The sequence below is a fragment of the Lissotriton vulgaris genome, chromosome 9 (genome assembly GCF_964263255.1).
Source record: "Lissotriton vulgaris chromosome 9, aLisVul1.2, whole genome shotgun sequence".
Lineage (NCBI taxonomy): Eukaryota > Metazoa > Chordata > Amphibia > Caudata > Salamandridae > Lissotriton > Lissotriton vulgaris.
In genome coordinates this window covers 1,114,084,412-1,114,109,541 of record NC_141697.1, presented here as the reverse complement: position 1 = coordinate 1,114,109,541, position 25,130 = coordinate 1,114,084,412, and the positions used below count along the sequence as shown (strand labels likewise).

Genomic DNA, 25,130 nt, shown 5'->3' with positions numbered 1-25,130 from the left:
GAAGCTACGACCTGTGGGCATCGGGCAGATTCTCGAGAGGTTGGTAGGGTGGGGCCCGGTTTTGCAGCAATGGGGACCAGTTTTGTTACCGGGAACCGTTTTTTCCAGCTGTGCTGCATTATTGCCCCCAGTAACAAAAGTAGTAGTGCTTCACATTTGCACCCCCCACTCCAGGGACTGACCAGACAAAATTGCCAGGGCTTCTCTGGGCTCCCAGTCCAGCCTGCACTGAAGATTTCAAAGAATGGGAGACAGACCACATCTTTCAAAGTTTCCTCTTCCTTCTTCATTTGGAATAGATTTCAGATGTTTTGGGGATTCTTAATCATTCTGAGGTGTATGCCTGCAAAACTATAAAAAACAAAGATTTCCAGGATTGCTAATATTCATCCTTTCCTAACATAGCCGAAAAAATGCATGGACCTCAGGCATTATATACCTCAACTGTAGTTCATATGCACTTTACGGCCTATATATACATATATTTCCCAAACCCCATAAAATCAGAGCACACAAAAACGTTGGTAAGATACACACTGTAAGTTATAGGGCTGTTTTTTGAGGGAGGTAAATGGCCACCTACATCTGACCCTGTATGGCTTAGTGTTTTCAGGGTGGGAAACGGCCTGCAAAAGAATTATGAGTCCATTTAACAGGTACCCCTGCTATGACATGCCCGCAAACACACCTGTAAGTTATTTAGAAAGAAAATCTGAATCATGTTCAGTTACCTAAATGCCACTGTTTTCCCACCTAGGTTATACTTAGTTGTGCAAAATGCTTGCTGAAGCAGGCCCTACAAAGGGCAAAAACTGCGATGTTTTGGCACTAGAGCTTGTCAAAGTGTGCCACGTGAGTGGAAGGCATGGCTTTTTTTGGGGGGCACGGCTGTACATGGATATTGCCTTTTGGCAGCATAATTCAAGCTCATGGTCTCACTCAGTGAAATTTTAGTACTCCATTTTGATGTTACAGGTTTGTAAGGATGCCTTTTGGGTTAGAGTCTGTGGCGGCGGTGCTTCAAATGATGATGTTTAAACTTTTTAGGGAGATCAAAGAGGTAGTTTTCTTGGCCTGGCCTTGATTGTGCACCTGGGAATGTCATAGTGAAGCTATACGATTCCTAGTGTTGAACTGTATAACTTTATCCAGTGAGGGAAATGAATAGCAGGGGAGTCCCACTAATAAACTGCAAAGGAGCATGCTACGAAATATTGCAGAGATCAATGAATTTGTCCATATGGCATGGATGTCAGGGCAGAATTTACAGATATTCAGTGGTTGGTGTCTAGCAGCAGTGAAAGTGGGTAGGAATGCACCGCTTGCATATAACAGCACCATTACCCATTTTTTTCTTTTTATAATATTTTCTTTTTTTACACAAAGTTCATATAATTTTTCAGCTAATGCCGTCTTTCAAAATCGTATCTCTAGACACCATTGTTTCAGGATTCCTCCCTCATCAGTAGAACATATTTACGGGTTGCTGGACATGCTGCCAATTTTTTCAGGTATAATCCTGCTCATAGCGTGCAGGAGTTCCAAAGCTCATCAGCTTGGGGGCGGCTCATGGAGCCTTTTAACAATGAAAGTGGGTAGGAACGCACTACTTGCATGAAAGTTCACCACTATCCCTAGCAGCAGTAGCTGCAGTTGTTTTTGAGTTTTCCAGTTGGATAATAGGTTGCAACTTATACCAACATTTCTAGCTTATGGAGTAAGGTCAGCATAAGAGAGTAGAGCGCCATCAAGAGCCGGATGACTGTGACACAGTCTGAGAGGCAATCATGAAGGACATGATTAAATACTGCAAAAGGGAAAAAGATTTTGTTATCATCAGTGTAGGCATGAGAAACCAGAGGAGGAACAAATGCTACCAAGCTATGTGGTATACAAAAAAAAGTAAAGGGCCAAGCAGTTAACCCTGCAACATGCCCACTGGTGATGGAGTTGATGGTGAGGGTTATATGCACCATGACATTTCACACAAAAATGTGTCATCTTTTGCCTCCGTCACATTATTGTAAATCAAAACTCTCATCCGTCCAAAGCCTGGATGGTCCTTTTCAACAGAGACAAGAGTCTTTCCAACCTCATTACCTTAGCAACCAATTCTGCTTTGCACAACATGCTCAAAATCTATACAGTGCACCTCTCCTTCGACTTTGCAAAACCCTGAATAATGTCTTACTACTGAACAAGAAAGGCTACTGCAACATCGCCTCCCATTATGCCTTAAACATATTGAACAAGTCCTCGATTTGCTACCCTCATGCGGTTTAATATTCCAACATTCACCTGCCTCATTTCTTATTTAAGTATTCAAACTGATCCTTTGCCTTACTGTACTAGACTTTGTTCTGCATTTCTGGTTGCCTTTATTGATTACACACCTAGCTTTACTTATCCAGCACTAAGCCACCCAGGGCAACTTCTTCTATTGCTCGTGAACATTAACACAACTCACCATGTCGGTTTTCTGCCCATTGTTTTTGAAAATGACAACAAAAAAGTTTTAAAGTTAACTCGTGAGAAAGCAGCACCACCATTTTCACTACCAAATATCACTTATGATGAAATATTGCAAGCCTGATTGGAATAACTATGCAAAGGCATGGATATAGGAAAAAATGTAAACTCTGACAACTAGGTGTAAATCAATACTTAGAATTTGATTGAGACTTTGCTCGCTTAGTAAAAACGTTGTACTACCCTAAAAAATCTGACATCTGCCACCGCCCTGGGCTTCTTGAAATAATCCTCAAATACAAACTGCTTCCACTGGAAGCATTTTGCTGCCCAAACATCCCCAAAGTTTTATGTGTCTTGCACAGCCTATGCAATTAATTCGTTGTTGTTGATAGCGTTAATTGTTGGGTGAACTGCTGTTAGTTGTCTTGTAATGTTTTATTTAACCTCACTCACAAACTCTAGCTTTCAGTTATTTACCATCCTCATTTTGTCAGGATTTGTGATTTTAATGTTCCTTCTCTAAGAACCTAAGGGCCAGATGCATCAAGGCTTTTGCGACTCGCAAAGGCCGAAATTCGCAGAATTTCAGCCTTTGCGACTCGCAAACGGCCTTTTAGCATGATTTGCTATGTATCAATAATCGCAATTTAAGGAATCGCAAAAAAATGCGATTCCTTATTTTGCCATAGCATTTAAGGAATCACAATTTTTGCGATTCCTTAAATGATATGTATGTAACTATTTGGAATTGCGAATTTGTGTTAGGAAATCGCAAATTACCACCAACTTGTACTTGGTGGTAATTTGCGATTTCTTTTAAAAATGCCCTATTTGGCATTTGTGGGGGTGGCATGTGACACACATACATGCCCATAGGGCATGTATGTGTGCCACATGCACACACATGTAAATTTCAGGGGTGCAGCAGGGTGTCTTTGAGACACCCCTGCACCCTTGAAATAATTCTCAAATTGCGATTAGCTAATTGCGTAATCGCAATTTGAGAATTATTGCACTATCATTCCTATGGGCCTCCTGGCCCATAGGAATGCATTGCAAATTATTCTTTATTTGCGAATTTGCAAAATGCGAATTCGCAAATAAAGAATAATAAGGAATCGCTAAAACATAGCGATTTTGTACATACATACCATTTTGCGCTTTCTAAATAGCAATTCGCAAAAAATCGCTATTTAGGAATCGCAAAATGGATGCTTGATGCATCTGGTCCTAAGTCTAAAACATGCAGACATCTAGGCAGTTGTAAACTTGGCTAATGCTTTACTAGGACGTCTGAATTTCCCTGATTAACAGAGCCCTCACACATACTCAAGCAGCATTGACCATGTGATGCCTCTAATGCCATGGCTAATCTACATGATTAGGGTAAATGCGCTTTGGTACAATTGTCCCCTATTCCTTCACATGGAAATATTTTTCAGTGCGAAGAAATTTCTTCACGTGCATCCTTGAAAAGAATGGCATTTGCTCCACAATTTATGGACACCTTCTGTGGGGAACTTTTAGAAGTCAACACGTTTGGGGAAAGCATTGGCCCTATTCGTATATACCACAGAGTCAACCCAGTATGGGTGCTCTCCCTATTACCAATGCCACCTCTCATGAAAATAAGAAAAAACGTTTTTCCCCACCCAGTCTCAAACTGAACGGTTATCTGCAGGCCTAGAGAACCACATAGTGTGAATCACAATTGTGGATTTACGGGCGCAAGTGCAACATTGTTTACCCTAAATGTCAACTAGTGGAAATGAAATCTCTTCAAAGCCTGTCTATGAATAGTTTTTCAATCTTGTACTTTTTGCTTAAGTAGTCCCGTATTGGGGGATATTTACAATGACATGGCGTAGCACTGCGCCGCAAGCAATTTTGCTGTACCGAGCTGCGTCATTTAAAAGATGTAGGGATGCTCCGTATTTACAGGAATACAGCTCACCCCTGAACTCTCCCCTGGGCTGGTGCTAAAACTGCAACTGTGTGCCAAAGCAGGCACCCGTGCGTCATGGTGCAGGCATTGCAGGGATGGTTGTATTTGTGCAGGAACAGAAACCTTCCTGCACAAAAACAAAAATTAATAGCGTTTTTCTCCTTCTATGTGTGCTGAAGAATGCAGCACATATAGAAAGAGCAAAAAAGAGGAGAAATAAGCGTATTCTACCTTGTTGCGCCACTTTAATGCCTCCCCTTGAAAGGCATTAGTTTTTGATGCTGCCTTAGATTTACCAATTTTTGTAAATCTGCGGCAGTGTCAAAAGGCCATGGGTGTTGTGTGGGAACACCCACGGCAACACCCATGACACGCCCCTTTAATGCAGAATACTGCGTGAAAGAGAGCCATATTTACAAGGCTGTGCAAAGCCACGCAAAGTGGCTTTGCATGGTCTTTTAAATATGGGCCAGCACACTGTGCCACTGGAGCGTCAAAAAAATGAGCCCTGGGGCTTATAAATATGCCCCATTATTTTATAACGTGATATAGGAATCTCACACTGCCATATGTTACATAGCCATTAAAATATTCTGTTTCAGAGAGAAAGACTGCATCTTAACTATTTGAAAATGTTTTCCTGCATTTTCATATGTTGTCTATAGACACCGACGAAAACATCATGTGGATAGCTTTGGCTGGTTGATGGTGAATACATCTAGTATCTATGCAATGTTAAGATTTTAAAATGTTTTATCACACAACATTGAAAAATCTCACAGGCCGATTTACCTGACCGAAACACATCGACACACACTAAACTGAACCACAACATTTTAATCGAAATGTAACTTAAGGCAACATGTTAGGATTTCTAAATTCAATTGTATTCACCGACCTGTTGTATATGGTCACACCAAGTGGAATTCACCAATCACACCCTAAGTACTAGAACATTGTCAATCTCATGAGTCTACTTTGGACACTCTAAAATGAAAGCATATTGTTTTATAACCCTGTAACATAAGTTCAGTACATCTCACAATGATACATTACCTATTAGCTTCCGGTGTATTAGTGATACAGTATTGCTTGTGAATATCCATCAGACTTTGTTGAATCGCATACTGAGTAGCAATAGCGTCATCAAGGTCGTCACTTGTAGAAGTTTCCATCATAGATTTCTATTACAAAAAAGGACAAAAAGCAGCAAACAGAATCAATTTACTGCAATTTCTATGCAAGTGTGAAATTCTACAGAAACAGGTCACAGCTTCACATGGCATCTGTGTATAATGCACATTTCAAGTTTACAGCATAAGTCTTCATAATACTTGTTGTGAAAGTAAACCTTTATTCAGAATGATCTAATCACTAATTTACAAATGAAATGCCCCCATTTTTTGTTAAAATATTTGATGGCAATAAAGTGCAAAACATGTTGTGCTGCAAACACAACTTCTGAATACACAACTGAAGTAGTTGTATTCACCATTAGTAGTTGTATTCACCATTAGTGAACATTTTGGAGATTTGCTCGTCGAAATGCCCCCATTCCTGGAAATACCAAAGATGGGGCAAATGATGCATAGACAGTCAATATGTTCCAGTGAGCTATTTGGTGTTATTTGGCTAATGGGTGTCTTGCTCTTCACCAATAATAGTAACAACCCCACATACCAATGATCAGTTAGCAAACAAGAAAAGTCAGTTGCCATCTATCTGAGACACAGGCGTTCGATTCTCCTCTTTGTGTTGCTTCTTTAGGTGTTCTTGCTTCTTTGGAAGTGTTTTGGCTTTCCAGATCTTTATCTAAAGTTTGTAAATTTCACAGTTATCACATGCGGCCTCCTACTTGAAAGTCCTTGATTTTTTTTTTAAAGTGTATGGTGCTCACAAGGATGCACCCCCAAAGCAGCTAATAATTGTATTTAATAAAATGCTTAATTGTTTTCATTCTAGTTATTATTACTAACATTTTTATTCAGGTTGTGTCAAACTTTGCCATTGAAGAGAACGGTTCCCTCTCGATACGGTTGCCACGCGCACAAAACAAAACTCTGACATGCATGTACTGTTTGTGCCAATTTTAACCAAGTGTGCATGTACAGAGAATTTAGTTAACGGAACAGCATTTTTTAGGAAATAAGAGTTTGGGTGATGGAGTTTTTGTCTATTAGTGTGTTATAATTCATTCATGTACCGCAGGGGTGGACGATGGTGTACCAAATATAAGGGTTTTCCACCAAGATGTTCAAAGTTTGTCCACAAAAGTTGCTGCATTCATCATAGAAGTAGCTTCTGTACAGAAGAAACACAGGCTGAAAACCCACTGTTGTCACTGCTGGATGAAATTCTATCGGCAAATGTGGCATTCAAAATGAACCCCCATAGGGGGGGTACATTTCTAGGACCCATACAGCTAGCCGACTAATATGCCTGGAGGTTTCCTAGCATATTAAAAACACTGTACTAACTTTTAATGACAATGGTAGCTCTGGCACATGCAGTTGTAAATTAATACTGTAGGTCAACTTGCACTGTCTGCATTAGAGGTACTTTCTATGATAGTCGGGATCGCGCTCAAGTGTGTTGCTGATAGTGAAAGTTCGTATTTGTAGGTGGTGCTGTCAAAGTATAGCTAACTGTGCTCTGAGCTGGCTACATGAAAATGGGAGGAGATCCCACCAAGAAATTCACCAGAATGCTCACCAATATTATTGATGAAGCAATTGAGAATGATGTTCTTACCAACAAAGACAAGGAATTTCTAATCAAGTCACATCCGTCCATACCATACCTGTACATGATCCCAAAAATCCACAAACACCCAACCAACCCACCATTCCGTCCCATAGTTTCAACCGTCAACTCCATTCATGAACCAGTTGGAAAGTTCATAGACAAACAACTACAACTGTTAGTGCAAAAAATACCAACCTATGTGAAGGACACCACACACTTTTTAAACATTTTGGAAGAACAGAAAGCAGTATTCACTCCCAACATGATCCTGTGCACCATTGATGTAAAGGCTCTTTACACCTCCATCCCGCACAACCTTGGACTATCAGCTTTGGAAACCGTGTTAATCAACAGTGATAAAGAAGAAGATTTGAAATTGCTACTCCTAAAATGAATGCACTTCACACTATATCACAGTTATTTCCAATGGGACAATGAATTCTACAGCCAAAACTCAGGAACTTTCATGGGCAATTGTGCGGCACCGGCCTACGCCAACATCTTCATGCACCAGTTTGAAACCGATCATATCCTAAGTCAACCTAAGTGGAAAGAGAACGTCATCATCATACAAAAGATATATCGATGACATCTTAATCCTATGGAGGGGATCAAACACTGAATTGGAGGCAGCAATCCAAGAACTCAACTCTGTGAACGAACGGATTCAATTCACCCACAATCAAAGCGAAACTCAACTATCATTTCTGGACGTGTTAGTAATCAACGATCATGGCAACATCCAAACAACTGTATATCAAAAACCTACAGACAGAAACAATCTCCTCCACTTTCACAGTTTCCACCAACCTTCTTTAAAAAGACACTTACCATTTTCACAGTTGCTCCGTATCAAAAGAATCGCATCATCAGAAATTACATATCATGAACAAAAAACTGTAACCTTGACCAAATTAAAAAAACGAGGATATCCCGAGAACACACTGATACAGGCGGCTGATAGACAGAGAACAATTGTTAAAACCAACAGTCAGGGAGGACAAAAGAAAGACGGTTTTCATTTCAAAATATTCTACCAGAAGTTACCAAATCAAAAAAGTGATCTTAAAACACTGGCCACTACTAGAAATAGAAGAAGATTTCAAGGAACTTTTTTCACACCAACCAATCTTCGCGTATGAAAGAACTAAAAACATCAAAGAACTATTGAAACAGAAGACAGTATTACCCACCAAATAATTCAAGGGCACATTGCCCTGTCACAACTGCGGTAATTGTAATGCGATCATTAAAGGCAATGAAATAAACCATCCAACCAGAGGAACCAAAATCAGACTCAGAGTAAACGGGACATGTGACAGTTCCAATCTCATTTACATGTTGAAATGTCCATGTGGCCTGTCCTACGTGGGTCAAACATCAAGAAAAATCAAAACAAGACTCACAGAGCACAAAAGCAATATATGCACAAAAACAACCAAATCAACAGTGGCCAGACATTTCAATGAATTGAATCACAACCCCAGCCAACTGAGATTTCGCATCCTGGAGACAGTTACCGCATTACCGGGCAGAGACAATACCCAACACCTACTCAGACGTAAATTACACTGGATAGACCGTTTGTGTACGGTACAACCCAAGGGACTCAATGAACGTTTAGAATACAGTTGTTACCTTTAACATTTCTAAGTTCCAAGATTTCTTGTTTACAACTATTTGCGATTTCTTGTTTACAACTATTTGCGATCGCACAGTATTATACTGCTAAAGTTTGAACCTATTATGCACCCGTTATTTTAATCTGTTTATACTTTCTATATATTGCTTTTTCGTGAACAAGTAACTACACACACCCACATTGGGTTTATAGACAGGTTCACCCTCGGCACTTACGCGAAAGTAATCAAACACAATCGTTGCATAGCTACCACCTATCACTGGTGACGCTTTGAGACGTCCGAGACGTCCGCTACACAAATCACGCTCCTCGTTACTACCGCTGAAAAACACGTGACCATCACGGCACCAATCCAGTACACATATACACAAGCACCTTCGCAATCACTTTTTGCCGACCCCGACAGAGTTCGAGACACCCGCCAGCCTTCACAAGCTTAACGGTAAGCTCCGAGATATTGCTAGTCATTGCACAGCAAGTTTTACAACCTATTGCGCAGGACGCTTTCTTTAACATTGCTCCCTTTTTCCATTCAGCTCCACAATACGTACGGAGAGCCCGTACATCACAGGTCAGAATTAAAATACACGGCAGTTCACATTGCATGTTGCACATTCCTAGTTAAGCGTTAATTCACCAACACAAAACACGACCGGCACGTATATAATTACTCATCACCTTACCCAATGCGTCAACTCACAATATAAATCACGGACACCTGGTTCTCTTAATGTTTTACGGCCGCGTCACCACCAATGTATTGATCAATTCTCTCACCGACTTGTCACGTACCGTTAAACCCACGGGCAACTCTTTTTAACATTTGCAACCGTTTTTTCGAAACCGTCTTCCCGAATCCGCCCTACTGTTGTTCCAGAATTTCACATGCATGATTAAACAATATGTTAATTTAACTTTAATGTAAATACTTGATATACGGAACCACATGCTCTTGTATTATTTTGCAGGACTTCAAGTCCCCTGATGAAGGGCTAACGCCCGAAATGCATTGGGCACAATTGTAATGAATATTTTTGAAACGTATTATGAAGAAATAAAACGAATCAAAAAGACTTAAGAAAATTAAAGCTATTGAAATATCTAGAATCACTCGCAAAGACCTTTATTGAACTAAAAACATGAACTAATTCATTTAAGAGTGCGTCGAAGGGACGACACTCCTGAGGGAAGTGCCGCATTCTGGATGCATTAGAGGTACCTCATAACAGTGGTAGTCAGATGGAAGTGATGGGGTAGTTTCCTTTCGCAAGGCATTAGATTTGCACAGGTACAGGACATATATCTCACCAGAGTTACTTGTGGTAAATCTGTTTTTTTCATGGGGTTGCATCCCAGGCCAGTGTTAATTTTCCACACAATACCACCTTAGTTTGGACCCAGCCATTTGCAAATCAGTCTTGACTCAACTTTAGTCATAACAGCTCAGCCCAAACTGCCAGCGCGGGTCCTGCCTGAAACAGAACACCAGCAACCCAATATCGTTTATCACTGTTTTTAGGCCTCATCAGTTGGATACTGCATTATTCCAGTGGTGCAGTGTGCAGGGGACCCACGTCTGGATCACACCAAGCAATGGGATAATCATTGGGGAGTGAAACCTCTATTCACCACTCCTAACTGGATACTATCTTAGGGTTTTAAAAGGACTTTCACCCACTAGAATTCTCTACTGGCATGCTTTAGCATCGAGCCCTCACCCAGAGCACCTAGAGGTCTAAGCCTTTCAAAGGAGGTTTCTCTTACCAGGGGTATTGCTAGTGGGATCTGTGTTATATCTAAAATTACCTCAAGTATCCTAGTGCAATTTATTCAATCTATGGGTACTTGGGCAAGTTCAAAAGCAAGAAAGATACCAATAGGGGTAAATTAATGGTCCCCTACATCTCAATCAAAGGGGTCTACATGTTTCAGCCCCCTAAGCCCGAGATGGGTCTTGTGACTTTCCTCAGGACCTATATGTAACAGATCTCTGTTCTCCTAAGAGTGAGGATAATGCCCTGCACTAATTGTCCATAAATCCACTATTAGTGGTTTCCAAATGTGTCGTAGTGTGTGAGGTGATTACATACATCCAAGCAACACATATACTGACACACTCCTCTGGTTCACTGTCCCTTGAGATGCGTGTAAACATGGAAAGAAGCAAATAAAAGTAATGAAGAAATGTAAAAGGCGTATATACCCTGGACACATTGCCTGGAAAGGAAAGCCATCTCATCAATTGTGAGCACTGCAGTCTCTATAGTATCGTAACAGCAGACACAAAAAACATGCAAGATGCACAAGTGTAACTCTTGGAGGCTATTCTATCGGTTATAACTGTCATAGTTATGAACTCTGCACTCAACAGTATCCTGAATTGGATAACGTCATGCATGTACCTCCCTGGAGGATGCTCTCACTTTAGCAAACAAGATAAGAGGTGTTGTGTATGGGGCAAAGGTGCACTTTAGTGATCAGAAAAATATATAATATGGGCTCTAATTCATCATTATTAAAATGTTGGGAATTCAATTCATATTCATTCCTAATAATTGCCTGAGCTAACATTCTACTCATTATTGTCATAGTTGTATGTCATTTTATATACTCTCGCTTTAAATATAATGGCAACTGTAATAGTGTAGTAATTTACTTCAAGAACCAAAGTGGTGGCCATCAGGTATATAAATTACCCTGCAAGAATTTCTGGCTGTCCTTGAAACAGTTGTAAATCTGCCGTGTCACCAATGATTTCAACCTTGGAGGTTCAGTGAGACCCCATCTGTTTTCCCAGCTTTGGCCATGATTACGAATTGCACAATACTGGCAGGGTGCAAACTGCATGCTAAATTTACATTAGCATGGGGGTAACTTCTTGCAAGTGGGGCAGTGCAGTTTAGATTCCACTCTTACACCCCATAGAAATGCAAGTGTGCATATGGTGCTATGTTTACTGTGTGCCTTAACTTGATTGCTTTGTATGAAACATTTAAACTCATTACTGAAATACATTCATTGTAGAACTAGAGATTTATATATATGTGCTCTAATATTCAGTTTAAAGATGAAGACGTATTTTTATTCATGTTTTGCATTCATTTCTAAGGCTATACGTGTACATGTATACCCATGTATTCCAAGTGCACATTAAATGTTTGATTTAAGTTAGCCTGACTACAGACCTTAGTCGAATTGCATTTTGCTTCACCGGTGAGTTTTCTCTTTTCTTTGCAGGTTGATTATGATGATTTATGTTAGCCAGAAAAAGGCTAGGGGCCAGATGTAGGTAATCTCAATTTACCTATTCTTAAATACCGAATTTTACCGATTCGACATTTAAGAATAGGTAAATGGGATGTAGATAATTTTTCGGTAGAAATTACCAAATCGGTAAGATTTGGTAATTAAGAATCGGTATTTACCGATTCGTTATTTACCGAATCAGTAAATACCGATCAAGTAATTCCCATTCATTCCTATGGGCCTGGAGGCCCATAGTAATGAATGGGAATTACCGATTCGGTAAATACCAAATCGGTAATAGGGGGAACCCTTTCAAGGGTGACAGGATGTCACATTGACACCCTGTTGCTCCCCTGAATAGTGCCTGGGTGCACATGTGGCAGCCATACATGCCCTAAGGGCATGTATGTCTGCCACATGGCACTGAATAAAAAGCAAAACATTGCTTTTTTAACGGTTTTCGTTATTTACCACCAACTTGTAGTTGGTGGTAAATAACGAATCCTTACAGGTGAAAAGCACTCACTTGAGTGCTTCCTACATTTCAGATTCGGTAATTTACCGAATCGGTATTTAAGAATTCGGTAATTTACCGAATTCTTAAATACCGATTCGGTAAATTACCGAATCTGAAATGTAGCCACCTACATCCCAAATGCCTAATACCGGTCGGTAACGGCCGAAATTCTGTAATTTTGGTCGTTACCGACCGGTATTAGGGTTCCTACATCTGGCCCCAAGTGTTTTGTATGAGACTGCTGATAGAGATGCTTGAAAGGGGAATTTGACAGTGAACGTGGAGAAACAATGGTTGAAAGAGACCTTCTGTTCATCATGTGCCAGGACGGCAAGATGTTCAAGGTTGGGAGCCACATTTTCAGTTTGATATGATATGAACCTGGAGCCATGTTGCAGATGCACTCAAGTAGTATTCCTATTGGTCCCTGGCGGTGTGAAGAAAATAAGAATGTTTCTTAATCTCATGTTATTTATTAATTGGTGTTTTCGTTAAAGTTAGGAGAGATTCCCTTTAGACTTAGAGAGGTGTACACCTCTCTGCTTTCCCTATTCTTGCAAGTGTGAAGGTTAAGCTATACACTTATTTCCATTTTCGTTGTACTTCTACTGGAGTCTGATACTGCTGACACCTTCTTTCTTTATGCTCCCGATTTAGAGACCCTTGATATATGATCCTATATTTGATCTATGTTTAGAAGAGAGGAAAGAAGTTTCTTTAAGAACCACCTGTTTGCTTTAATTTTGGTTTATACTATTATCGCAATTTGATTTGTTATTCTATTGCGCCTTAACCTACTGAGATATTTCAGCCTACCTTACCTATTGTACTGCTGGATTTAATGAACGTATTTTTGGTTTGCAGATATACTGGGTTGATTGGCAGACTGTAATAAACCCCTTTAACTATATTCAGCTATTTATGTTCCTTTCTGTGGAGACACATGACATTGGCTGAAGTTTTCTCCCTTTCTATGCTTCATGTCAACGATCAAAGGTTCATACGACCAATGGGGGAAAATCTTTGATGATTTGACTAAGTGATAACATGATAGGGCCCAGTGCTCCATCACCAGTTCTGTGCTATTCCCCTTGGAATAAGGAATAACCGTATGGACCGGATTTACCAATTGTAAAATTACGCTGAATTCTCAGTTTCATGGGGTTTAATGCATATATTTACCACCTGATGTGAGCAGGTGGTAAATATATGCTGCAGCCTCTGTGTGGGGGCAGGTGGAGGGAGGGGGTGAGGGGAGTAGGGAAGGGAAGGAGAAGCTAATGGAAAGAGGCTTGGCTGCAGCCAAAGCCTTATGCAATTTTTCCAGGTGGAATTACTATCCGGTAAAATTGAGTCCAGAGTTCCAATACTTAGGAAAACCACTTGCTGGAACACAGGGCAGCTTACAATCAGGAGGAGTAGAATTCCATTCAGTAATGTGGCTCCAACTGACTTCTAATCAGGGCCTAAGTGGGCTGTTCGCTATCCTGATGGATTTGAGGGTCATAGAATATTAAACAGGTGTGGTCAAAACTTGTTTGGGATCACAACAGTGGTGCCCTGTCCTTAATGAAAACCATGGCTGTGGTAGGGAAAGCAAAAAGTAAATCCACAAAACATCACATATTGCCTGTGCTTTTTCTGTAACAATAGAGTGGCCATAAGCTTCTTGGAAGCATCAGTGACACCATGCGGTCATCCATGTGAAGGACTTGCAAGACATGGCAGATGGTAGTCATTTCACATTTGTCCCATCCAAAGAACTTCCTGAGGAATTGGAGGTTAAAAACAATGAAAAGAAGTTCTCCCTCAGCCCACCCCCTTGCAACCATCATCAGCAACCACAAGATCAACATCATCTCTTACGCCGACGACACCCAGCTCATCCCATCCCTCATCAAAGAACCCAACATCATCAGACACAACTTCCAAGAAGGGATTAAAGCCATCACCACTTTTATGAAGAAGAGCTTCCTGAATCTCAACTTCGAGAAAACAGATGTCCTCATCCTTGGTTCCACGCCCTCCGCATAGAACAACACCTGGTGACTCACCGCCCTCATGAACACCCCCACCCCGATGGACCATTGCCGAAACCTCAACATCAACACTCACGATGAACTGCCAGATCAACGCCTTATTTTCAGCTGGCTTCAACACCTCTTTATACTCCAAAAAACGTTCAGATGGATCCCACCCGAATCCAGAAAAACCATCACACACGCCAACTTCAAAAGCAGAGTGGACTACGGCAACACTCTCTATGCCGTAATCAATAAGAAACTACTTTGCAAACTCCAGAACGTCCAGAACGCCGCAGCAAGAATGATCCTAGACATACCCCGTCACAACCACATCACCCAAGACCTCAGCGATCTCCCCTGGCATCCCATTGAAAGAAGAATAACCTTCAAGCTCCTCACTCAAGCATACAAGGCCCTCCACCTAATTGGACCAGCATACCTAACAACCGCCTCTGGATTCAAACTAGCCTGGCTGATGAAGGGTGTTACTCAGAAACCGGTCCCAGGATGTTTGTTTCTGGTTTAGGGAAGAACTGGCTTGGCAGTTCAGGCTGGACTGTTCCCATGAGGCACAGGGTCAAGACTGATTTGCATGTAGCTGAGGCTGAACTGAGGTGGTGAAGTGAGCTAAAGAATGATGATGGATTAAACCCAGATCTGTGACTGAGGGTGAGTGTCTGAAAAGTTTCAGCACTCCGTTGATCATCTCTTTGTGTTTACTACGTTTATAGTGAACCCCAGAGTAAGGAAGAGGTCCGCCATAGTCTGGAGGTGGGAGACACCAGTCTGGGGCAAGGCTACCTTCAACAGACAGTTGTCGAGGTAGGGAAAGACTAAATCCCCTAACCTGCGCAGATTACCTGTGAAAACTGTCCTCACCTTGGTGACCACCCTAGGGGCGCTGGTAAGGCTAAAGGATAGCACAATGAACTGAAAGTGCTCGTGGCCTACCTTGAGCAGCAGGTAATGCTTGTGGGTAGGCAAGATGAGGATGTGAAAATATGCATACTACAAGTCAAGTGCTACCAGCCCCTCCCCTGGGTCTGGGGCACACAAGACATGAGTCAATTAAGTATCTTGAACTTTTTGAGAAAGAGATTGACTGTTTTAAGGTCTATAATAGGATGAAGACCCTTGTTCTTCAGAAAGTAGAGAGAAAGACAACCACTGCCTACTTCTGATATCAGAACCCTTCCTATAGCCCCCTTGACCAAGAGAGCTGTAATCTCCTCTCGGAGATAGATGAGATGATCCTTTGCCAGCTGTCCTTGAGATGGCAGTAAAGGGGGAGGGAGTGGAGATTGGAATGGGAGGAAGTAGCCCCTCTGAATAATCTGCAAGAATCAATTTTCTCATGTTATGAACTGCCAGTGGAGTAAACAATGTTGAATTCTCCCTCCAACTGGGCACCCATGATCTTGCAGCACCATGCTTGGAGGACTTGGAGGCTGCAGCTGCCAGTGGTTGGTGGCGGATGACTTCTGGTTACCATTCCCAGGGGGTCAGAATACACTGCGTCCACGTCCTTGCATAACTTTGGAAGCCTGTGGAGGACGGTGGCTGAGATATGATTGGTACAGTGGTATGCCCCTTCCATAGCCATGAAAGGGGCAGAAGGCAGACTTGGGGGGTGGGGTATCACTGAGAGGCCCAAAGACTTGGTCATAGCCGTGAGTCCTTGAAGTGCTCTACCGCCGAGACTGCCTTTTCTCCGAAGAGATGAGTCCATGAGGTTGGCCTGGAAATCCCCCAGAAAGCCAGATATTTTCAGCCAGCAATCTCGCTTTTGGCGGTGAGTGTCAGCCATACTGTCTGCATACTCTGTAATTATGCCCAATAAGTAACTGCATGTATGCACTGAATCATGTGGATAAAAGTTTAATTTGGTTCCTTTACTTATACCAGACTACAAGGCATTATTTGTCTTTGAGGACGGCAATACTTGAGTGTGGCAGAGAACTTTATTTGATATTACGCTTACAGATGTTTGCTGCTTGCGGTAAGTTTCTTGATAGAATAGCACATTGGAAGTGTGCACTTGGTATTTGGAAGCTAATACCTACGTTCATCTCTAGAATGAAGCACATAGGGTGCGGCATTTGCTATTTTTTGCGGCTTAATTTTGTTTGTTTTGTTTTTCCTTATTTTCTCTGATGAGCACTTTAAACTTACAATATCTGCAACCTTTTTATGAGAGTTTAACTTCTCTTCTACTCATCCCATCCCTTCACGAATACGCCAGCTTTCCTTGAATTGATTCACACTCTTTTTGGATTGATTATGGCTTTGCACTAGGTGTTTCACTTCTTAATTATGATTTTGGGGGAGGTTCCGTTACAATCGAGTGGATATTACTTTGTGGATTATATTAGTATTGTATGTAATTGTTTGCTGTAGCCCTGATGAAGTCTTAGATTAATACCTATGGACGAAACACGTGTTGGCTCAACCTGTGGCTACCTGTTGTTACGATGAAGAACTGAAGTACATACTTTACGAGAATTGGAATAAAACATCAAGAAAACTAAGTGAGAAGACTATTGCGTGGATTCATTCTGATACTAATTCTATGACTGTGGCTCAGGACTTTAATAAGATAGGCATAAGGGATCTGAAATAAATTAGGAATTTTGCTTTAAATGGAATAATGAAGATATTAGACCATTATTTACTTTCATTGTACTTGACTCTCCCTCGAGTGTAACATTAATTGTTAGAGTGGCAATTTTTACTTTAAATGTAGAAAAATTTACATAAAATGCTACAGCACTGTTAACTTAATTTTGAATTAAATGTTTCATAAAATTATATATATATTAAATCTTAATGATTTTTACAGCTTTTGTTAAAAAACACTGATGGTAAAATGTTTATTTATTATGTAGTAAAAATTACTAAACGTTAAGTATAGAATTAATTGAAAATATTTTGATTACAAGCAAATATGACAATTATTCTTAAATTTAACAAGCTATTACAATATTTTATAATAAAATATATTTTTATTTATATATTTTTTAACATTACATTTCTATATATATTTTTAAAATGTCAAAGTAAGTGAATTTATTTTCACGATATTTCTTATTGGGTGTTATTTTAAGTCCTTGCCTCCATTATTTTCTATTAGAGGGTGTTGCAGTACCAGTTGTTGTTCACATGTGGTTCTGGACTTACTCTGTGGTCAAGTACATTTACAACTGTTATGGGACCTCATCTAGAGGCATATTAACAAACAAATGTCGGAACTGCGCCTATTTGGCAGCGCCACGCTCTTACACTTTGAAAAAGCAGGGATGTGCCAAACTCACAAGAATATGGTGCACCCCTGTGTTTCCCCTAGTGCTGGCACACAAAAAAGCTGCTAGTGCAATGCGCAGGCACCCGGCCGCCATGTCGCAGTGGGTCGTGCGCTGCAGGGATGATTGTTTATCTGCAGGAAGAAACACCTTCCTGCAGATAAACATTCAACAATAGCGATTTGCTCTTTCCATGTGTACTGCGGAATGCAGCTCACATGGAAAGAGCAGACAATTAGGGGAAATTAATAATTTCTCCTGGTTTCGCCATTCTAATACCTGGTATTCCATGGTGTTAGTTGTTGGTGCTGCCTCGGCCTTGTCAATCTGGGGCAGTGTCAAAAAGCAATGGGTGATGTGGTGGAATGCCCACAACAACACCCATTGCACACCCCTTCGCTGCAGAGGACTGCAACGGGAAGGGGCATATATACAAGGGGGCATTAAGCCACGTTAAGGGGCTTAGTGCCACCTTGTGAATATGGGAAATAGGGCTACGCCACCAGAGCGTCAAAAAGAAAATGCTCCTGTGGCGATAGGGGCTTGTAAATATGCCCCCTAGTTCAGAAAGTCTTGCTGGAAGAAGCTGTGGGTCTGTAGGTGACCCCGGGAGCTGCCTTCCTAGTGAGAGGGGAGAGGAAAGAGCTATCCTACAGAAGTTAGCTTGCCCTTGGCGAAGAACAGCAGATCAGTCCAGTGTGAGTGGCTCAAAGGGATCAGACAATAAATGGAAGAGTACCAATTAGTCACTTGAAGTGCCAAGGGTGGCATTATCACTGCTACATTCCCAACTCAAGTCCAACTGAGGAGAGGTCATGTCCGACTTGCCAATGTCAACCAGAAAGACGGCCTGATTTAGAGGCCACTACGAAGAAAGACGCAGCTGTCCTGTGCTATCTCTCCCTTCGTAGTACTTCCACCATCACACAGTGCCTTACACTGAAGGAGGATAATTCCCTGGAGCAGAATGAAGACTGGAGCAGACGGGTGGAGGTGCCTTTGTGTAGCAGCTGCTGTGCCAGTCGCCTGACTGTGGAGGGAAGGAGGTGGTGATTGCAATAAAGTGCCCCATATCCATTTCACCAGCACACTCATGCTGTTTAATTCCATTTGCCTATGAAAACTTGACTGTAACATTTTAACTAAGAGTTTGGTGGGGTAATTCATCAAACAGTCATATCCCCACATACAAAAATAAAGAATTTGCTATGATCAGACCCACTGGTCGGAAAACACTAGGAAACTACTTCGCTGCAATAAAGTGAGCCTTTACCTGTGCTTTAATTCTGTAGAGAACTCGTGGATGCTGTTGTGCATCCCTGTAGAGTGACTTTCTATGTATGCACGATATTATGATTGAAATACTTATCATTTTCTAAAAGCAAAAGCATTGGGTGGACATTACATTATTGCATCTATTGTGTGATTATTTGAGTTCTGAGTCTCTAACCTCACACTACCTTCTGGAGAGGCTTCAAACTGCTTGTCTTTGCTACTGTGAGAGTCAAGTGCAGAAAGGATGCACTTGGCCCAGTTTCAGTAGCGGCCGGCACGGATCGGGTGTGGCAGGGCAAGGGGTGGGGGGGGATTATTTTAAATAAATTAAAACATAATTTACCGCAGCGTCTCTCCGTCGTCTTTCCTCGGAACAGGAAGCAGGCAACCAGGCTCCCCTGACCAATCACAATGCTGCGATAGAGGATGTAGGAGGGTGCTATCACTCCTCCCCAGCCCTGCGAGCAAAGCAGCCCTGCCCCGTCACGCAAAGCTGCAGTAGTGGGACAAAATAAAATTATATTAGCATTACGTTATCATTTTATTTTTCCTTTCTTGCTCTGCTTCAAAGGAGTGGGGCGAATCTCCTCCAACTTAGCGGAGGAGCCGCCACTGACCAGTTTGCAGAGCCATACTAGTAGGTGTCCCAGGACACCAGTGGCAAACTATCTCAGCCACCATGGTTGGGGCCCATTACTTTGTATCAGTCCTGGGCACCTACAATGTGGTCTGAAAGAAGCTGTATTAACCCCTGAGCTCGTCATCAGCCACGGGGGGCGTGTGCTCGTCATCTAACGTGGCTTTTACAAAAAAGCCGCGTAGCGGAAAAATAACCGCCGCAGCGATGCGGTTAAGCATCTTGGACTGAGAATTTAAATAGCTGTACTATGGTGCATAAGTGGGTTCAGTGCACCCTGGCACATGAAGTTGTTACCTCGTCATTAGGCAGGTGACCTTAAAAATAGATGGTTGTATATAAGAATCCATAGAATGATGCAGTCTGTTTTCTTTTGTTCCTGCCGCATAGAGCCTGCATTTCAGTCATTAACTCCACCTTTGTTTCCCCAGTACTTGTGTCTAATGCTGTTTTGGAAGGTCTCCATTTCCTAGATAATAGTGCTTCAAAGATGAAACAGAAATGTCTCATGAAATGAAACCTGGAGAACACCTATTATATACTTGTCTGGACTGTTAAAATGATCTGTCCTTTTAGTGGAACGAAAAAGTGGGGAAGCTGTAAAAGGATATATACAAAGAAGCTTAATTAGGATTCAGGAATCCTTTCACAGAGGCATGGCCCCCATAATGAAGGGTGCGGCTTAAAACATGTCACCCAGACTCCCATGCTTGACACAGAGGGACATCTAATCAGCCTTTGGGGGCCTGAAAGAATTTACTGTTACTGCATCCAGACATATCATACAACTGACATACGCATAAAACAATTATAACAATCATATAGAGCCCCTCTGTTGTGCCACAAGTCTTTTTTTCTTTCCACATAGGTGTTAATGATGCCTTGCTAATGAAAAACACTGTTTTTCTTAAATAACCCTCACCCACCAGGGTTGCCCCTTGGTGGCATGCTTCATCATTGGGTTCTTCCCATACCGCTGCAGAACCGGGCGTGGTATGACCTACCGAGACTTGGGAGCACTTGTAGTTGGTACTATGTGTGGATGAAGTGTTAAAAAAGATACCACCTAGACACTGCGGCTTCGGGGGCTAATATTGCACCACTGCCCAAGACTGACCCGACTCCTACACAAGAATCATATTTTTGCATGAACTAACACTACAGAAACAGGCCTGAAAAAAACACATGTTCTTAGGGAGCACATGATGGATTCATGGAAAAAGTAAACTGGGACTGACATTGCTAACACGTATTAATTACCCTATTTTTTTAAAGTAATTTCTAAGAAATCGGTATTTTTTTGCATTCAGGACATGTTTCAAAGTCAGGTTTTAATTACTGGAGGCTCTCTGGTCCAGCACGGCCTGTTCCTCCTCAGCCCTGAAAATAGCTGCTGTTAACTTTTAATAATGATCGCTCTAGACAGCCTGTGAAGCCCTCACTACCGTTGCTACACACAGCTACAGTGTAGCAAGAGCCGCCAGTACACAACACAAAATACACAACAAATGCTCACAAAATAAATTACTAACATTTCACCAATTACACTTTTTTTTGCAGTTTGATATAGCACGACATCGACCCGAAGATATTAGACCGCTTTACATGAGCACTAGTTGTATTACAGACGGACACATTTATTTTAAGGAACGGGGAGATGTACCTACTTTTCACGTAGTTCACTGCCGCAGCCGCAAATGCTGCGCTGCGTGAAAAGGAGAGCGCCCTATTTACTAAAATAAGGCACGCTCTCCTCCCCTCTCACTAGCGCCTGCACTGAAATCAGCTGCCGTGCGCCACGAAGACACCTTTGCGCCATGGTGCAAGGGTGTCTCCGTGAGTCTAGCATAGCTTTTGTACTGGGAGGGTACCCTTCCAGTACAGAATACTATGCTGAGACTCACTTCAAACCTTTCCCCTCTTTGTATGCATGCATGCTCAGTGCAGCATGCATGCTAAGTCGGAAAAGGAAGGTGAAATGAAAGTATTTCTCCTTCCTTGCGCTTAGTTGAACAGGGCGCAGTTTTTTCACGCTAAACCCAATCTACTCTGCTTAGTAAATTGGGTTTAGGTGAGAAACCTTGGTGGTTGCATGGGAATGCCCATGCTCCACCCTTGGTACGCCCTCATGGCGCAACGTGGCATTACTTTTCCGTTATTTCCAGCGCTAAAGAAGTTTAGTGCTGGAAAAAAAATTGGATAAAAAAGATTTTACTTATGTGACGCAAACACGGCACGAAATCTTAGTAAATATCCCCCCTAAGTGTTTTGCCCAGAATCAAAGAATGTTTTTGCAGCTTTATATAGCGCGAACTCGGCCTGACGGTATCAGAGCACTTTACTCGAGCACCAGTTGCATTATAGACGGACACATTTATTTTAGGCACTGGAAGATTAAGGGGGAGATTTACAAAAAAGTCATGTAGCGCATTGACAACAGGGAGGGAGCAGGAGAGAGCCATATCTTCAGCGATATGGCTCTCTCCTCCCCGTTCCCTTGCGCCGGCGCTGATTTCAGCAGCCGTGTGCCAAGCACACACCATAGGGCCATAGGGCTAGGGTGTGTGCATGAGTCTAGCTTAGGTTTTGTACAAAAAGGGTGCCCTTCTTGAACAAATACTATGCCTAGACACGATGGAAAGTTGTTCCCGCTTTGTTTGCGTGCTGCACAGTACAGTACACATGCAAAGTCGGAAAAGCACGGAAAAATGAAAGCATTTCTCCTGTAGGCACCTCCTTTGAAGGGGCGTTAACTTTTGGCGCAAAGCCATGTCTACAAATCTTTGTAAATATGGTTTTGCGTCAAAAGGCACAGGTGGCTGCATGAGAACGCCCATGTTCCACCCATGTAACGCCCCCTCGGGGCTAAGTAACGTCAGCAGTGCTTCGCGCTGCTTTGCTCTACTTTGAGGGTGCCTTGTTTTGCGCTGTAAAGTAAATAGCAAAAAAAAATCACGCTGGTTAAGTCAATTTTGTGATGCTAACGCAGCGCAAAATGGTTGCAAATCTCCCCTATAATGTTTTGCCCAGAATCACAGAATGTTTGCGCCTCCTCCCAGGCTCGAACCTGGTTCCTCAGCTTCAAGGTCAGCCGCCCTAGCAGTTAAGCCATACCTTCACCCCTTAACACGCCCTGATTCAAATACATTTTGAACTGTACTTTGATGTTTTTAGAAAAGAGCTACAATGGCAAACGTGTGACGTCCTGCCCTACGCACTTTCAGATACACACATTTTATCATTTTTTTTTCTGAAAAAAGGGAGTACTATCTGTCTGGTTCGTCAATGGCTATATTAAAATTACATAATCGAGGCGTATCCACAAAAACAATTATTTTCCATTTGCAAACTCATTTTAACCTGCGAAGCCTTAGCACTGTGTTCTATTTTTCGATCAAAATGTAGATTTTCTTCATAGTCGGAAAAATCCATTCTAGGTTGCGCCCGCGCCCTCTCCGTCAAACGCAAAACAAACGCCACACTAACAGTCTTAAAAAATGATTGACAGCCCAGAATTGTAACTAAATGAAATAATATGAAAACCAGAAGCACACAGACAATTATAAAGTTACTATCAGCACTGCAGATTACACACCACTTCTGTGCTATTCCTGTTTACTTAGGGTGTCAGGTGTTCCGAAAGAATGTTCTAGAATAACCTTTCAATACTTTTCAGGCAGCCAAACATATGATGTCATAGGCTATGTAAACATAGGAAAAGACACGCAATGTTTGCCGTTTGTTGTGGTATGCTAGTATTGCAGATCTGCAGTGCATGTGGAGCCAAGAGGCCTCTTAGTTCCAGACATTTTTTAACACCACACGTCCTCCCATACCACAGCTTCATGGGGGTGTTTGGGGTGTGACACCCCCTCAAATAAATACATTATTGGCTTGAGAGTTGGATCTGAGGGCCCGGAGTCGCGTCTTCTATGCCTTTGTTGTTTTTTCTTGTAATCATGGTTTGACTAAAAGTTTTTTTTTTAAGGAATCTAGAGAGAGGTCTACCTAATGTAAATAAATATTGAACCTGTCCCTCATGGGAGCAGTGTATATCAAACCTTGGGCATCCCCCCACCCTTTAAAATTTACACCCTTGAACAGCACTGACTAAACTACGTCCCTGCCTATAAATGGAACGCAGGTGCAATAAAAAGCTTTTCTTCTCACCTTATGCCCCTCAAATGTTTCACGAGGCTTGAAGCAGAACAATTTTTCCTCGGCGTGCAAAGAATCCCTTTCCCAAATTTGACGGAGTCTCCTGTCCCTGAAAATGCTTTTCCTTCGACAGCGTGCTATAAATACAAGGTAATACGAGGGCCTGGACTCTCTCCCGATTCGTGCATGTGGGTTAGCTATGTTTGGCAACACGACCAGGTGGATTAGGGCCAGCACGAGGAGATATTATTTGCAGACCTCATTGACCGCTAGTCAAGAAGAATTTCAGCCGGTTTACCGGTGTTTACAGGGCCTGCTCAGGTAATCAAGCACTGGTCCCTGCGTAAAAACATAAAATATTGTGGGCAGATTTACAAGAACTGATGCATCTCTGCATATTTAGCAGAGGTGCGTCAGTTCAAGTGCGTCACGCAAAAAAACCTTGCGCCACCATGGATGCGTCACATTTACAATGCAGCACACCGTGGCGCAAGGAATGACAGACGCATCTGTTGGTGTACCAGTAACGCATCGCTGGAGTCGTGTCGCAAGAACGACGCAACTTCAGCAATGCTCAGGAATGCCTATTCCTAATGTGCTCCGTCACTCCTTATGCCTGCTTCAAGCAGGTGGAAAGTTTTTATGCAGTGGCGTCGTAAAAGTGACTCCGTGAAATCTTGTAGATTTAATTGCGTCACTTTTACAAGGCTTTCTTGCGTCGGTACGTCCACCCTGCATATATTATACCTGACACCGGTATAATGTGACACAGGGCTTTACAACGTAACACATCTCCCTACATGCACCACGTTGTAAATGTGTCGCAACGTGGTGCATTGTTTACGCCGGTGCTGCATCACAAAAGTAAGGCAACGGCAGCGTAAAAGTGTCACAAGAGGCTTGTAAATCTACCCCAGTGAATTTTAGTGCAATGCAGAGCCATGTAGGTGGTGTGTTCAGTAGGTGCGACGAAAAGGTCGGGAGGTGACTAAAAAGTGTAGAATACCCTGTAACCATTTTGATGGTTTCTCACCTGTCAGCAACTGAATGACAAATATTCCGACCACCTATTCACTTAACTGATTGACAAACATTTTATATGAGTTGTAGAACCAAGATTTCTGATATTCAAAAATATCAGCAAAATATGAGAAGTTCAGGTCACAAAAT

General features: G+C 42.0%; 1 protein-coding gene across 2 annotated transcripts in view; it reads right to left on the bottom strand.

Moving 5' to 3' along the window:
• The window catches only part of ASB14 (ankyrin repeat and SOCS box containing 14), a 100,106-nt gene extending 76,027 nt beyond the window's left edge, over positions 1–24,079 (bottom strand). The window contains exons 1-2 of one of the 2 annotated variants that reach the window (XM_086939116.1): positions 23,973–24,079; positions 5,474–5,601 (exon numbers count right to left, since the gene is read on the bottom strand). In XM_086939116.1, coding sequence (XP_086795242.1) covers positions 5,474–5,595 — 122 coding nt within the window. In that variant the 5' untranslated portion in view covers positions 5,596–5,601; positions 23,973–24,079. Of the gene's footprint in view, positions 1–5,473; positions 5,602–23,972 lie in introns of those variants that run through there. The other variant, XM_086939115.1, reaches the window with a different exon arrangement.
• Positions 24,080–25,130: the final 1,051 nt, after the last annotated feature.